Here is a 13,528-nt window from a genome sequence, read left to right as displayed (position 1 = left end):
TTAGGAATCAGCGATACACAATGGCCAGGATCTGGGAAATGTTCAACACGAAATGATGGCGTATTTTATTACTCCGGAATCGACAACAACACCCATCGGTACGGAGTTGGAATCATCATTTCAAAGAAATGGAAAAATTCTCTAATTACCTGTACTCCTTACTCAGAACGCTTAATATTAATACAAATTAAAGAAAGACATAACTTAATAAATCTTATTCAAGTCTATGCACCAACAGCAGATAAAGATGACGGTGAAATAGAACAATTCTACAACGACTTAGAAGAAATGCTGAAAGCAATAAAAAAGCAACACATTAACATAATAATGGGCGATCTTAATGCCAAGGTCGGTCAAGGTAAGGTAGGAGAACATGTAGGAAACTATGGACTTGGAAACAGAAACGACAGAGGAGATCGATTGATTCAATTTTGCCAGAGCGAAGACTTCGTAATAACAAACACCCTTTTCAAATTACCTCCTAGGCGATTATATACATGGACATCTCCACAACATACCAAAGAAAAAATAGTGAGAAATCAAATAGACTACATTCTGATAGCAAGGAGGTATCGTAATGCTGTTAAATGTACTAAGACGTACCCAGGAGCTGATATAGGCTCAGATCATAACCCGGTAGTTACTATGATAGAGGCGAGACCAAAAAAGATTAGGAGACCACACAGAAAGACACTAGATTTAGATAAACTTAGAAATAAAAATATACGACAAGAAACAGGAGAAGAAATAAATGAAAACCTCAGTTCAGTGCAACAACAAATTAATGATACGGATAACGTTAACCAAAAATTAAAGTACATAAATACAGCTATACAAACAGCAGGAAAGAAACATCTGACAAAAACAACAACAAAGAACAAGGGGTGGATGACACAGGACATACTAGACTTGATGGAACAAAGAAGAAAGATGAAGAATTACCTAGACAAATACAAAGAAATAAACAAACACATAAAAAAGAGAATAAAAGAAGCCAAAGAGGCGTGGATTAAAGAACAGTGTGAAGAAATGGAAACCTATGAGAAAAAGTACGATGCGTTCAATATGCACAAAAAAGTAAAAGAGATAACCGGAAGCATAAAGAAATGCGAAATAGGTAAACTTAAAGACAAAGATGGAAATCTTATTGTAGATCTAGAGAATAAAATAAAAAGATGGACAGAATACCTGAATGAATTATTTGAAGACGATAGAAACAACTTAACTCAGATAATCAATGCAACTGGGCCAGACATATTGAAAGAAGAAGTAGAATACGCAATAAGAAACGCTAAAAATGGAAAAGCAAACGGACCTGATGAAATCCCTACAGAACTGCTGAAGCTTTTGAATGATAAATCCGTAACCATAATATTGCATATATTCAATACAATATACAGTACTGGTATAATACCGCAAGAATGGTTGCTGTCTACGTTTGTCACCATACCGAAGAAAACTAAGGCAATGCAATGTTCAGATCATCGAACAATCTCCTTGATGAGTCACCTGCTTAAAATATTTCTTAGAGTCATTCACAACCGAATCTATCAAAAACTAGACATCGATATTAACGATACACAGATGGGATTCAGAAAAGTATTAGGTACAAGGGATGCTCTCTTTGCCTTGAACGTTCTAACACAGAGATGCCTAGATGTTAACCAAGAGGTACACGCCTGCTTTGTAGACTTTGAAAAGGCCTTTGACAAAGTACGCCACAGTAAACTCAAAGAAATCCTGGAGAGTAAGAACATTGACACCAGAGACATACAAATAATATTAAATCTGTACTGGAATCAGCGAGCTAATATAAAAATAGAAGAACAAACATCGGACGAAATAGAAATACGTAGAGGAGTACGACAGGGTTGTATATTGTTACCGCTCTTATTTAATATCTACAGCGAACAAATATGCCAAGAAGCTCTCTCATATGCAAACGAAGGGATAATAGTCAATGGAGAAGTTATCAATAACATTCGATATGCTGACGATACTGTGATAATGGCAAGAACAGCGGAAGATCTACAACATTTAGTTGAAACTATGAATGAGATCTGTAATAACTACGGCATAAGGATGAACGTCAAAAAAACCAAATATATGACCTTCAGTAAGAATCTAATAAATGACACTAGTATCACAATAAACGGTACCCAACTTGAAAAAGTAAACGAATACAAATACTTGGGAACCCTTATCAATGAAACAGGTGACCAAAATCACGAGATAAAAAGACGTATTGAAATTGCCAGGTCTACTTTTATAAAAATGAAAAAATTATTTTGTAATCGTGATATTAGTATTCATCTACGAACTAGAATGTTAAAATGCTATGTATTCAGTACTTTGCTCTACGGTGTGGAGTCATGGACTCTTAAACAGAGGAATATTAAAAATCTTGAAAGCTTTGAGATGTGGTGCTACCGCCGTATACTACGAATAAGTTGGGTGGATACAAATGAAGAAGTAATACGCAGAATAAATAACGAGCCAGAAGTTCTACGGAGTATAAAAAAGAGAAAACTTGAATACTTAGGCCACCTGATGAGAGGACAAAAGTACACATTCCTACAAAATATAATGCAAGGAAAAATCCAAGGACGAAGAAATCCAGGCCGTAGAAGAATGTCCTGGATGAGAAATTTGAGAGAGTGGTTTGGCTGTACCACTAACGAATTGTTCAAAACAGCAGTAAATAAAATTAGAATCGCCCTAATGATATCCAATCTCCGATAGGAGAGGCACTCAAAGAAGAAGAAGGCAGTTAAAATCCCAATGAACAAGTGATTCTTTGACGCTTGACAAATTTTTGCAAAACAAATTTGTCATTCTGGTCGCAAACCTCAATAGATATGGCACAAAGAAGGTCAGTTATCAAACTTTTGTGTGTGGACTTATCTCTTTTTAACTTATTTTCAGTAACCTCCAAAATGGACGTTTTGATCTATTTCCACGTATCTTCAATGCTTTTTTCATTTGTTATTTGGTGAATTATGTCCAATCTTGAATTTACTTCCATTTGTACTTCTTTTCTTTTTGTTGGCTCAGAGAGCTTTCTCGTATCAATATATGGTATTTTTGAAGGCTTTGTTAACTTTTTCAGTTTAATTTTCAATGTTGAGCCAATAGTGACTAATCAGTTAAGACATCGGCGCTTGGATGAGTGCTATCGGCGATGAGAAATTAACATCTTGATTTAGACATGAAAACTAAAGTTTACGATATAACATGCACATTATGACGTACAAGGAAGAAACAAGGCCTGAAACAAGTACAACACGCGTAATGGAAACAACAGACATGAAAATACTAATCACGGTAGAAAATACCAAATAAAAATCTGTGGTTAACCCGTTGAATGCTGATGATGCCTAAAGACGTCATACCGCTACTACTGTTAGGTGCGCATGACGGCTTCAGGCGTCATCTGCAGAAATGCACAACATTCGTTTAGAGGTTAGTATTTGTTTGACCGAGATGAATTGTCTTTCTAGTGAGTACGTACATAAAAGTGTTTTTATAACGTCAGTTTAGCATAATACGATTATGTATGAAGCAATTCCAGGGAGGGGGCATCTCGACCGAAAAACTACAATGTAAATGCAGCGAAAAATCGAGTAAGCACCTTAGTCCTGTCGCCAGGGGGGGTACAACGGCCTCGTTAATTCAGATGGACTTACTCAAGTTTTTTTTATGTATTTTGACCCGTAGAACACGAATTTTTTGGGTAACAGTTGATCCGGATGTCGATAAGATTGTTATAGACCAAGAACTTGAGGAATCAAATAACAGCGATTTTTGGCAAAACAAAACAATATTTTGTATTTTTTGGGCCATTTTAAGTAAAAAATATTTCTACAAGTTTTTTCGTAGGATGCACAGTTTTCGAGATAAACGCGGTTGAACTTTAAAAAAATCGAAAAATTGCAATTTTTGAACCCGAATAACTTTTGATTAAAAAATAAAATAGCAAGTCTGCTTACCGCATTTGAAAGTTTAAGTCAAATTATATCGGTTTTGATTATTTGCATTGGTAAAAATTTATTTTTTTATTGTTTAACAAAGCTATAAACACGTAGGGTTTCCGTGCTTTTACATGCGTTTTAACGCATGTAACGTAGAAATAGTCTTGATTGCACTAGTACCTATTCTACCTACTCGTTCGATTTTAAATGAGAAATCATAGAAACATCACTCACGCACTAGTTGTTTGTAGCTTTGTTTAACAGTAACACAATAAATTTTTAGCAATGCAAATAATCAAAACCGACATAATTTGACTTGAACTTTCAAAGGCGCTAAGCAGAATTGCTGTTTTACTTTTTAATCAAAAGTTATTCGGGTTTAAAAATTGCAGTTTTTCGATTTTTTGAAAGTTCAACCGCGTTTATCTCGAAAACTGTGCATCCTACTAAAAAACTTGTAGAAATATTTTTTGCTTAAAATGACCCAAAAAATACAAAATATTGTTTTGTTTTGCCAAAAATCGCTGTTATTTGATTCCTCAAGTTCTTGGTCTATAACAATCTTATCGACATCCGGATCAACTGTTACCCAAAAAATTCGTGTTCTACGGGTCAAAATACATAAAAAAAACTTGGGTAAGTCCATCTGAATTAACGAGGCCGTTGTACCCCCCCTGGCGACAGGACTACCTAGGTCGCGTTAGGTATATTTCGTCAGCAATGAAAGGGTTAAAAGACCTGCTTTCAAGCTTCACACCTAAACACCCACACCCGGGTTAGCCCACCTAAAATACGCCGGTGCACCTGTTTAGCGTAGAAGATATCAAAACTTGAACCGGCATTTTGCCTATTAACAAAAATGACGAATAATATGTTGAATATGAAAATGCAAGAGAAAAAAAAAAATAATTTAAAAAATATAAATTTTCAATTACTTATTAAATGCTGTAGTATCACTCATGTTTCGTCTATGGCCTCTGGGTACGGCAAGGGTTGGAGAAGCGGGAGGGGTGCTGTTTCCTCCAATAACGTTGCTGGATTCGGTCAAACCGGATCTCATCTGAAGGGATACTCCTTGAGTGACACTTCCAGTGTCGAATAAGGGGTTTTCTGGAGAAACCGGCGATACTATATTCACGGGCAGACTAGCAGGTGCTTGACTCATAAAATTGTCCTATAAATAGATATAATTAGATAACAAAATAAGATAGTTTTCATCTAGCTGAACATATCCGTTTCAGATACTGACTAATACTTATTGTCATAATTCGTCACCTTAATACTACAACTAGATAACTCAAACATTTTCATTTTTAGGATAAATTTACTAGTAGTTGTAAATATTATCATCAACATATTATGATACAACTAGACAACATACAAATCACCCTTTGTGCCAATATAACCAACTTTAGACAACTTTGTACATCATGTTGTTCTGAAGCTACTTTCTTGTGGCATTTTTGCAATTAACTATTTTTAATGTTAAATAAGCCACAATTTTACTAAAAAAATGATTTTATTAACGATTCGACGCCAAAATCGGGCGTCGTTGTCAAAATACAAAAAAATATTATAAAAAAATAAATAAAAAAACGTTAACAAAATCATTTTTTTAGTAAAATTGTGGCTTATTTCCCATTAAAAATAGTTATTTGTACATCATCATTTATTTAATACTACAAATCTATCTCTTAACTCGTTACTTGTCTTGCTACAACTCGTTGTCTTGCTAAAGAAGACGTGTCGACCGCCGTTTACATAAGACAGTAAAGTGATTTGTAAGATTTCATCAACATAACGCGCAGCTGAAGGACAAAAGAGAAAAAAAATGAAAACCGGACAAAAACACAAGAGAACATGTCGAAAAGAACACTTACTTTTAGGAACATGGAATGTAAGAGGCACATATAGAGAAGGTAAACTTAAACATCTAGCGAGAGAAATCGAAAAGTTCCAATTTGACATAGTAGCCTTGCAGGAGACGAAACAGCTGGGAAATGATATATTAGAAATAGAAGATACAGTGTTTTTTAATAGCGGCGGAAAGAATAGAACATTAGGCACAGGTTTTATGCTACGAAAAGAACTAAAGGAAGCAATAGTAGAATTCAAACCAATATCAGATCGAATATGTAGTATCAGGATCAAGGGAAAATACCAAAAAATCACTCTCATAAATATTCACGCACCATCTGAAGAAAAAGATAATGATGTCAAAGAATCTTTTTACAGTGAACTAAATAGAACAATCGAAAGTATACCCAGATACGACATGAAAATTATTTTAGGCGACGCAAATGCCAAAATAGGGAAGGAAGAAGTATTTAGACCGACAATAGGAAAACATAGTAAACACAATGAAACTAATGAAAACGGACAGTTCCTCATAGATTTTCCAAGAGAAAAAAATATGATCATAATGAGCACATATTTCGAAAGAAAAGAAATACACAAGGAAACATGGATATCGCCAGATAGAAAGACCAAAAACCAAATAGATCACGTGCTGATCGAAAAAGAAGAGCAGCAATGTATAAAGAAGATTAGAACATACAGAGGACCAGATGCCGACTCCGACCATTACATGGTGGGTATCAAAATGGAGCAACTGATACCTGAAAACAAAAACAAAATAAAAGAAAAGAAATGTATAAATAAACCAATTCGGTTTGCAACAAAAAAAGAGCAAGAAACATACAGAGAAACAATGGAAAGGGAACTAAAAAAGATACAAATAGAAGAACAAACGGAGAACAACTGGGAAATCATAAAGCAAGTAATGAACAAAGCAGCAAAAGAATGTAATAAACAAGAGATGAAAAAGAGGAAGGAGTGGTTCGACATAGAGTGCCAAAAAGAAATAGAACTAAGACAATCATTAAGGATGGAAATGATCAAGAAAGAAACAACAGAGACGCATGATAGATATATAGAACAAAGACAAAAAGTAAAGAGGTTGTTGAGAGAAAAGAAGAGAAAACACTTAGATAATAAGCTAAAAGAAATAGAAGAGAACTACAGAAATAAAGAAATAAAAAACCTGTATCAACGTGCCAGAAACGAGAAAAGAGGATACCAGCAAAAACCCATATTCGTTAAAAACAAAGCTGGAGATAATATAAGCGGCGAAGCAGAAATAGTAGAGAGATGGAAAGAGTATTTTGACGAATTACTAAATGGCAAGAATAAGCCAAACCAAAATGAATCCATAGAAGCAGAGACAGAAAATGAACAGTTAGAAGACATAGAAGATAATCCACCGAGCAAAGAACAAATCGAGGAAATAATTAGAAATCTTAAAAACAACAAATGCCCTGGAAGCGATAACATAACAGCAGAGATGATGAAATATGGTGGAAAATTGCTGAATGATTGGATACACAAAATCATAAAAGATATATGGTTAAAAGAACGAATACCAGAGGACTGGAAGGAAGCAATTATCTGCCCATTACATAAAAAAGGCGACAAAGCAGAATGCAGTAATTACAGAGGAATAGCTTTACTAAATACCGTATACAAAATCCTAGGAAAATCAATAAAAGACAAACTTGAAAGAGAAGCTGAAAATATAATAGGCGAATATCAGTGCGGATTTAGAAGAGGGAGAAGCACAACGGACCAAGTATTCGTAATCAGAGAATTACAAGCAGAAAGCTATGAACACAACCTACCAACGATAGCACTATTCATCGACTTCCAACAAGCATACGATAGAATAAAGAGGAAGAAATTAAAAGAGGCGCTTGAGGAATTGGGAGTTAGCAGAAAGCTACGTAACATGATACATCTCACTCTGGAGAATACAGAAAACAGAGTCAAAATAAACAATCAATCATCAGAAAAATTTATAGTAAACGAAGGATTAAGACATATAAGACATTAAGATCCTCTGTCATCTTTACTCTTCAACTTATGCCTAGAAAAAATAATGCGAGAAGCAAAAATCAATAGAGAAGGACTCATATATCAAAGAAGACACCAAGTTTTGGCGTTTGCGGATGATGTGGTGTTACTGGCAAGAGGAAAAAAAGAGCTACAGGAGATGGTACAGAGAATAGTAAAAGCAGCGAAGAAAATGGGACTATATATAAATTCAACTAAAACAAAATGTATGGAGTGGGCAGATGGTCAGTTTAGGAATGGTCAAAAGTTTAAAGTAGAAGTAGAAGAAGGAACATCATACGAATTCGAAATGGTAGAAAGATTTACATACCTAGGGGCAATAATATCACGTAAACCTATCATTAAAGAAGAAATACAAGCTAGAATAATGGCAGGCAATAGAAGTGTACATGCGCTTAATGTAATGTTGAAAGGCAAGTTTCTATCAAGAAGGGCAAAAGTACAGCTATACAAAACAACTATACAGCCAATAGTAACATACTGCAGTGAGACATGGACAATGACAAAAAATGAACAAAATTTACTGGAGATCTGGGAAAGGAAAATACTAAGGAAGATATATGGAGGAAAGATAAGGGACGGTTTATGGATAAGAAGACCAAATGATGAGTTAAAACAATTATACAACCAACCTAATATAATAGGAGTGATAAAGGCTCAGAGACTTAGATGGCGAGGTCACATTGAAAGGATGCCAAACACGAGGACTCCAAAGAAGGTACTAAACTACACTATAACTTCAAGAAAGAGAAGAGGAAGGCCGAAAAATAGATGGAAGCAAGACGTCGAAAAAGATTTGGAAAGAATGGGGCTAGAGGGCCAAAAAAGAAAAATGAGTGACAGGAAGGAATGGAGGAAAATCACATATCAAGCCAGAGAAGAGCTCAGCACATAAAGAAACGTGAAAATGAAGAAAGAAAAAAAAAACAAACTTTTCAAGCCATGGGCCTCTAAGGCCTTTAGTGCTATTGTATATATATATATATATATATATATATATATATATATATATATATATATATATATATATATATATATATATATATATATATATATATATATATATATATATATATATATATATATATATATAACGCGCAGCTGTCATACTGCCTCGAATAAACAAAAGTGGTGATCGACTACCACAGGCAATAGCCTCCCAAACCATTACTCCAACTGTCCTGTGCACATGCCTCTCAACAGCAAACACGATATCTCGACTGTCTTAGAGGCGGTGTCTCACCATCCTACGACCATCAGTATTCCTAAATAAAATCGCGATTCATCGCTGAATGCTACATTATGCCATTTTGCCACACAATGCTCCCGTTCTCTGCACCAATTCAAACGTTAATGACAGTGGTCCGCAGTCAAAGGAAGCGCTAGTCGTGGGCAGAATGAAACCAGTCCAAAGGCTCGAATGCGACTGTATAGGGCTTTTCATCGATTGTCATTTGTTTCGAGCTTCTGTCTATGGTATTAATGGTATATACCCATAACGTATGGCGTATTCTGTCTATCGTATTAATATTATGTGACACGTGACAGAAGCTCGAAACAAATGACTGTGAATGAAAAGCCCTATAGTGTACGTATAGTTTATTTATTTATTTATTGACGGGCTGAACCCTTTTTCAGTTTTTGTATAATATCCACAGAGAACGGCAGTTCTCACCAGTGGCGCACAACACCCCTACAAGCGACACTATATATACACGAAATTTTCGATTTTCTAAACCTGACTGAATGGAAAATTGGGCCACATCCCATCTTAAAGTTTATGAAAAGACTCGTCCATCCATATGTTACTTCTCCATTTTGGTCCAAGGGTGTGGAATTTACGGCCCTTCCCATTTAAAGCCTGTTTTTCGTTCTCGTCCCCAAAACTCCCAAAAATTTCAAAAATTTAAGCCCGACCTTTGCGGCTTCTGATAGCATAGATCATTACCTTTCCAACGCATGTTTAATTTTGAAAATCGGTTGTACCATCCAAAAGTTATCGAGCTCAGAAATATGACTCAATTTTTATTTAAAAAATGGAAATTGTTTGTGGATATGTATGTTTGTATGTATGTATGTGGAAAAGTTAAACCGATCTGAATTTTTTTTCTGTGTTTCAAGAGGGTGTGAGGGCCGATTCAGAACCGGTCTAATTTTTGACTTCTGACTACCCGTAAGTTAGCTAGAGGACTAAGTAGATACAAAATAGCATATTTTTTGGGCGTATATATCTTAGGTTCAAGAAAAGACAGGAAAACCGCAAATACACCAAATTAATAGGGTTGAGTTAAGCTTTCAAATGGCCCTTAAGCGATCAAGCTGAGACATACGCACTGCTCACCATAGCCAAAAAACTGAAAAATTAAACTTCGAAAATTTTCGTTTTTCGACAATTACTCAAAATTTCAACCTACGAATTGCGCCAATAACTGAGCGTTTGTAGAAGGACTCAGGACGCGTCTAACGGTGTATACCTTATGTCTGGGAAAATTCGAATTTTTAAGTTATAGGGTTCATAAGTATGATCAAATCTATTTCTTATGGGAAAAACGGTTTTTCAAGCTCAATAATTCCTGTAATACGTTCAGTTATCATACTCGATCTTGGATGCATCAGATACTACTTATCAATACGTTTCAAATTCATGTTTAGTGATCAACATCAGGTAAGCCGTTCAGAAATTATAGAGCTCCAAAGGTATAATTAGTCCAGGAACTGAAATTATTCACTTCGCAATTTTTACAGAATGGATAGATTTGTTTAAAAATTTGACAGTAAGTAGTGGATAGTCCAAGGATCAAAATCTATATGATGCCGAAAGACGCTTTTACCAAGGGGGTAGTTGCCACCTCATCTCGAGGGTGGAAATTTTTTTTATATTTTGACCGCAAATGCTGGTAAAAATATTAATTTAAAACAAAAAATGTTCATTATACATTTTTTTGATAAAATTAATAGTTTTCGATTTATTAGTTATCGAAGCTGTTAGTTTTATATCGGAAAGATTACCAGATAACGGCAGTTCTCGCCAGTGGCGCAGAAATACACCCCCCTACACGCGACACTATTATATACACGAAATTTTCAATTTTCTAAATCTGACTGAATTGAAAATTGTGCCAACTCCCATCTTCAAGTTCAGAAAAAGACTCACCCATTTATATGTCAACCATCCATTTTGGTCCAAGGGTGTCGATTTTACGGCCCTTCCTATTTAGGGTCTGTTTTTCGTTCTGGTCCCCAAAACTCCCAAAAACTTCGAAAATTTGAGTCAAACCTTTGCGGTTTCTAATAGAACTGATCATTACCTTTCCAACGCATGTCTAATTTTGAAAATCGGTTATACCATTCAAAAGTTATAGAGCTTAGAAATGTGACTCAATTTTTATTTAAAAAAGGGAAAATGTTTGTGGATATGTATGTATGTGTGTTTGAAAGTTTAACCGATTTGATATTTTTTCTCTGTATTTAAAGAGGGGGTCAGGGCCGATTTAGAACCGGTGTAGTTTGTGACTTTTGACCACCCATAAGCCAGCTATAGGACTTTGTAGGTACAAAACGGCATATTTTTTGGGGGTATATATATTCGGATCAAGAAGAGGCATGAGAACCGCAAATATATCAAATCAATAGTGTTGACTTAAGCTTTCAAATGGTGTCCAAGCCGTCAGGATCAGACATACACACGGCTCAGTATAGCCGAAAAACTGAAAAACTAAACTTTGAAAATTTTGGTTTTTCGACAATTACTCAACATTTCAACGTACGAATTGTGCCAATAACTTAGCGTTTGTATAAGGACTCAAAACAAATCTAACGATGTATACCTCATATCCGGGAAAATTCAAATTTTTAGGTTATAGGCTTCATAAATATGATAAAATCTATTTTCTGTGGGAAAAACGGTTTCGAAAGCTAAATAATTCCTGTACCTAATAGCTTCAGTTATCATACTTGACCTTAGATCCATCAGATACTACTAGTCAATACGTTTCAAACTCATGTTTACTGATCAAAATCGGTTAAGCCGTTTAGAGAAGTTATTAAGATACAAAAGTATAATCCAATTAACGATTATTCCCCAAATGGTTTATGAGTTGTAGTGGCCACGACGCTAAATTTGATCTGGCAACGGGCAATCCGACTTCATTTACCGGCCATCTCAATATATTTTTTTTTCAATCTATTTCGAATAGAAAAAAATCTAGTGTACATTCGATGGACACTACATGATTTGGGAGATAATGCAACAAAAGTGACCATTTATAAAGCTTGACGTGTAATAGAGGAACACTGCATTCAACTTCATACATTTAATTTATAAATAACTTTGAAAAACTCCTGATACAAGAATAAAAAACCGCTAAACGCCGTAAAAATGAGTGGCGCATAAAATATTCCAGCTACAAAAGATCTGATATGAATGTTACGTGGCGCGAAAATGGATTTTCATTTGATGCAAAACAAAATTCTAGTTTTATTTTAAAAGATTTTTCCATAATATTTGCTAAATTTGAAGTAAACGCGCCACAAAAGAGTTTCAAAATTCAAACTGTATCAAAGTTACTCTTTTGTGGCGCGTTTACTTCAAATTTAGCAAATATTATGGAAAAATCTTTTAAAATAAAACTAGAATTTTGTTTTGTATCAAATGAAAATCCATTTTCGCGCCACGTAACATTCAGATCAGATCTTTTGTAGCTGGAATATTTTATGCGCCACTCATTTTTACGGCGTTTAGCGGTTTTTTATTCTTGTGTATAAAATACAGTAAGATACATAAGCTAGCTACAACAGTTTTTTAACATATTTTTAAATGATGCAGTTGAAGTATTAAACAATTCTAGATTAAATCCAAAATTTCAGGGCAATTAATAAATCCATTTAGAAGCTTATGTAAAAAATATAATTCGAATTCAGCTCTTCTTGTCTCTAATTTGTTCATTTTAAGTTTATTAAGAATATAACTGTAATTATAATCTCCACGTCTTAAACCCATTTTATAACCACATATCCTCAAAAACTTGTTTTGAACTTTTTCTAATTGAGTTTTCTGGATATTATAAAAATGACACCACATAATACAGCAGTATTCTATAATTGATCGCACTAGCGAACAGTATAATGTTTTAAACGTAAAAACTAAAAAGTCCTTTGAATTTCTCTGGATAAATCCTAACATTTTAAGGGCAAGTGAAGTTATGTCATTAATATGATCATTAAAGTTCAGTTTTCTACCCAGTGTTATACCCAAATCCCGTACCTGATGTATCTATTGCAGAACAGTACCATTAAGTGTGTAATTATTATTAAAAGAAGCCTACGTTTTACTAAACGTGATTTTAAAACATTTTTTTAGATTTAAGTTTAAAACATTTACTTCACACCAACGTGAAAAATTATTTAAGGACAACTGCAAACATTCACAATCAGATAGGCAAGCAATAGATCTAAAGATTTTTATGTCATCAGCGAATAAGAGAAATTGGTCGGAGTTAATTACTGTTTGTAAATCGTTAACAAATATATTAAAAAGCAGTGGACCCAAATGAGAACCTTGTGGAACACCTGATGTTATATGAATTGGTTTTGACAAAAAACTACCATATTTAACCATTTGAGAACGATTAGACAAATAATGTTTAATC

General features: G+C 34.5%; 1 protein-coding gene across 1 annotated transcript in view; it reads right to left on the bottom strand.

Annotated features, from left to right (window-relative positions):
- Positions 1 to 13,528, bottom strand: part of LOC114327995 (uncharacterized) — a 116,098-nt gene that overhangs the window by 71,035 nt on the left and 31,535 nt on the right. The window contains exon 8 of the mRNA XM_028276727.2: positions 4,907 to 5,145. Within this exon, the coding sequence (XP_028132528.2) occupies positions 4,907 to 5,145 (239 nt within the window). The remainder of the gene's footprint in view (positions 1 to 4,906; positions 5,146 to 13,528) is intronic.

Source organism: Diabrotica virgifera, chromosome 1 (genome assembly GCF_917563875.1).
Source record: "Diabrotica virgifera virgifera chromosome 1, PGI_DIABVI_V3a".
NCBI lineage: Eukaryota > Metazoa > Arthropoda > Insecta > Coleoptera > Chrysomelidae > Diabrotica > Diabrotica virgifera.
This window is presented reverse-complemented; position numbering and strand designations above follow the sequence as displayed.